This window comes from Eimeria acervulina, genomic scaffold, assembly GCF_000499425.1.
Source record: "Eimeria acervulina Houghton genomic scaffold, Eah_scaff3211, whole genome shotgun sequence".
NCBI classification, from domain to species: domain Eukaryota; phylum Apicomplexa; class Conoidasida; order Eucoccidiorida; family Eimeriidae; genus Eimeria; species Eimeria acervulina.
Genome location: NW_013547592.1, coordinates 1 through 1,188, shown reverse-complemented (window position 1 = coordinate 1,188; position 1,188 = coordinate 1). Strand labels below are relative to the sequence as shown.

The 1,188-nt window shown below is 32.9% G+C and overlaps 1 protein-coding gene across 1 annotated transcript; it reads left to right on the top strand.

Moving 5' to 3' along the window:
- Nucleotides 1–240: 240 nt before the first annotated feature.
- On the top strand, nt 241–1,007 carry EAH_00068300 (hypothetical protein, conserved; the record flags this gene model as incomplete). Its single annotated transcript, XM_013392283.1, has 1 exon — nt 241–1,007. A coding segment is annotated over one exon (767 nt), but the record flags the coding sequence as incomplete, so codon positions are not given.
- Nucleotides 1,008–1,188: the final 181 nt, after the last annotated feature.

The following is a 1,188-nucleotide window of genomic DNA, read 5'->3' as shown; positions in this document are numbered from 1 at the left end:
AATAATATTATTATAATTATAATTATATTATATTATAATTATAATTATAATTATAATTATAATTATAATTAATTATTTATTATGATAATTAATTATAATTATAATTATTACCTCTAACCCGACTTTATAAAAATATCTTTTTCTTTGCTTTATTTCATATTTGTTGCGATTTTATTAATTTAAAAAGTATTTATATTTATTTTTTTGTTTTGTTTTGTTTATTTTAATTATTTTTTTCAGAGTTTGATTGGCGAACGTTCTCTAAATCGTCTTTGCCTTACATACCTTCAGATGAATATATTAAAACTGTGCGAGAGACAGCAAGAGAACAAATTGCTGTTGCAGGATATCGACTTACAAATCTTTTAAATTCCATATACACCCCAACGCCTTCATCAGATGCAGTGCAGCAGCAGCAGCAAGAGCAGCAGCAGCAGCAAGAGCAGCAGCAGCAGCAAGAGCAGCAGCAGCAAGATAAGCAGCAGAAAGAGCAGCGGGGAGACGTGCAACAGCAGCAGGAAGACAAGCAGCTGCAGCAGCAGGAAGACAAGCAGCTGCAGCAGCAGGAAGACTTGCAACAGCAGCAGCTGCAGCAACAGCAGCACACCGACCAACAGAAGCAGCAGCAGCAACAGCAGCAGCAGCAGGAGGAGAGCCCCGATGGAGATATATTTTCTGCTTTAGATGAACAGCATCTTGACAGAGACATCACAAACAAAAAAGAAGCAGCAAAAGAAGCAGCAAAAGAAGCAGCAGATGAAGCAGCAAAAGAAGCAGCAAATGAAGCAGCAAAAGAAGCAGCAAATGAAGCAGCAAAACGAGCAGCAAAAGAAGCAGCAAAAGAAGCAGCAAAAGGAGCAGCAAACGAAGCAGCAAATGAAGCAACAGCAGCAATAAAATTAGAAATAAAAGAAGAAAAAGATGTGCATGCAGAGAAGCCTAGAGATTTTTCTTCAGTTTTCAATCATAGAGGCAGTGCAAACCCACAGATAACAAATGAGTTATAATATTACAATATTATTATTTTATTATTTATTTTAATCTTTTATTATAATTATTATTATTATATTATGTCTAATATAATATTATAATAGTGTAGGATAACTACATAATATATATATATATATATCTGTATATATATATATATATATATATTATAAAGTGTTGTAATATCACATACAATAATAT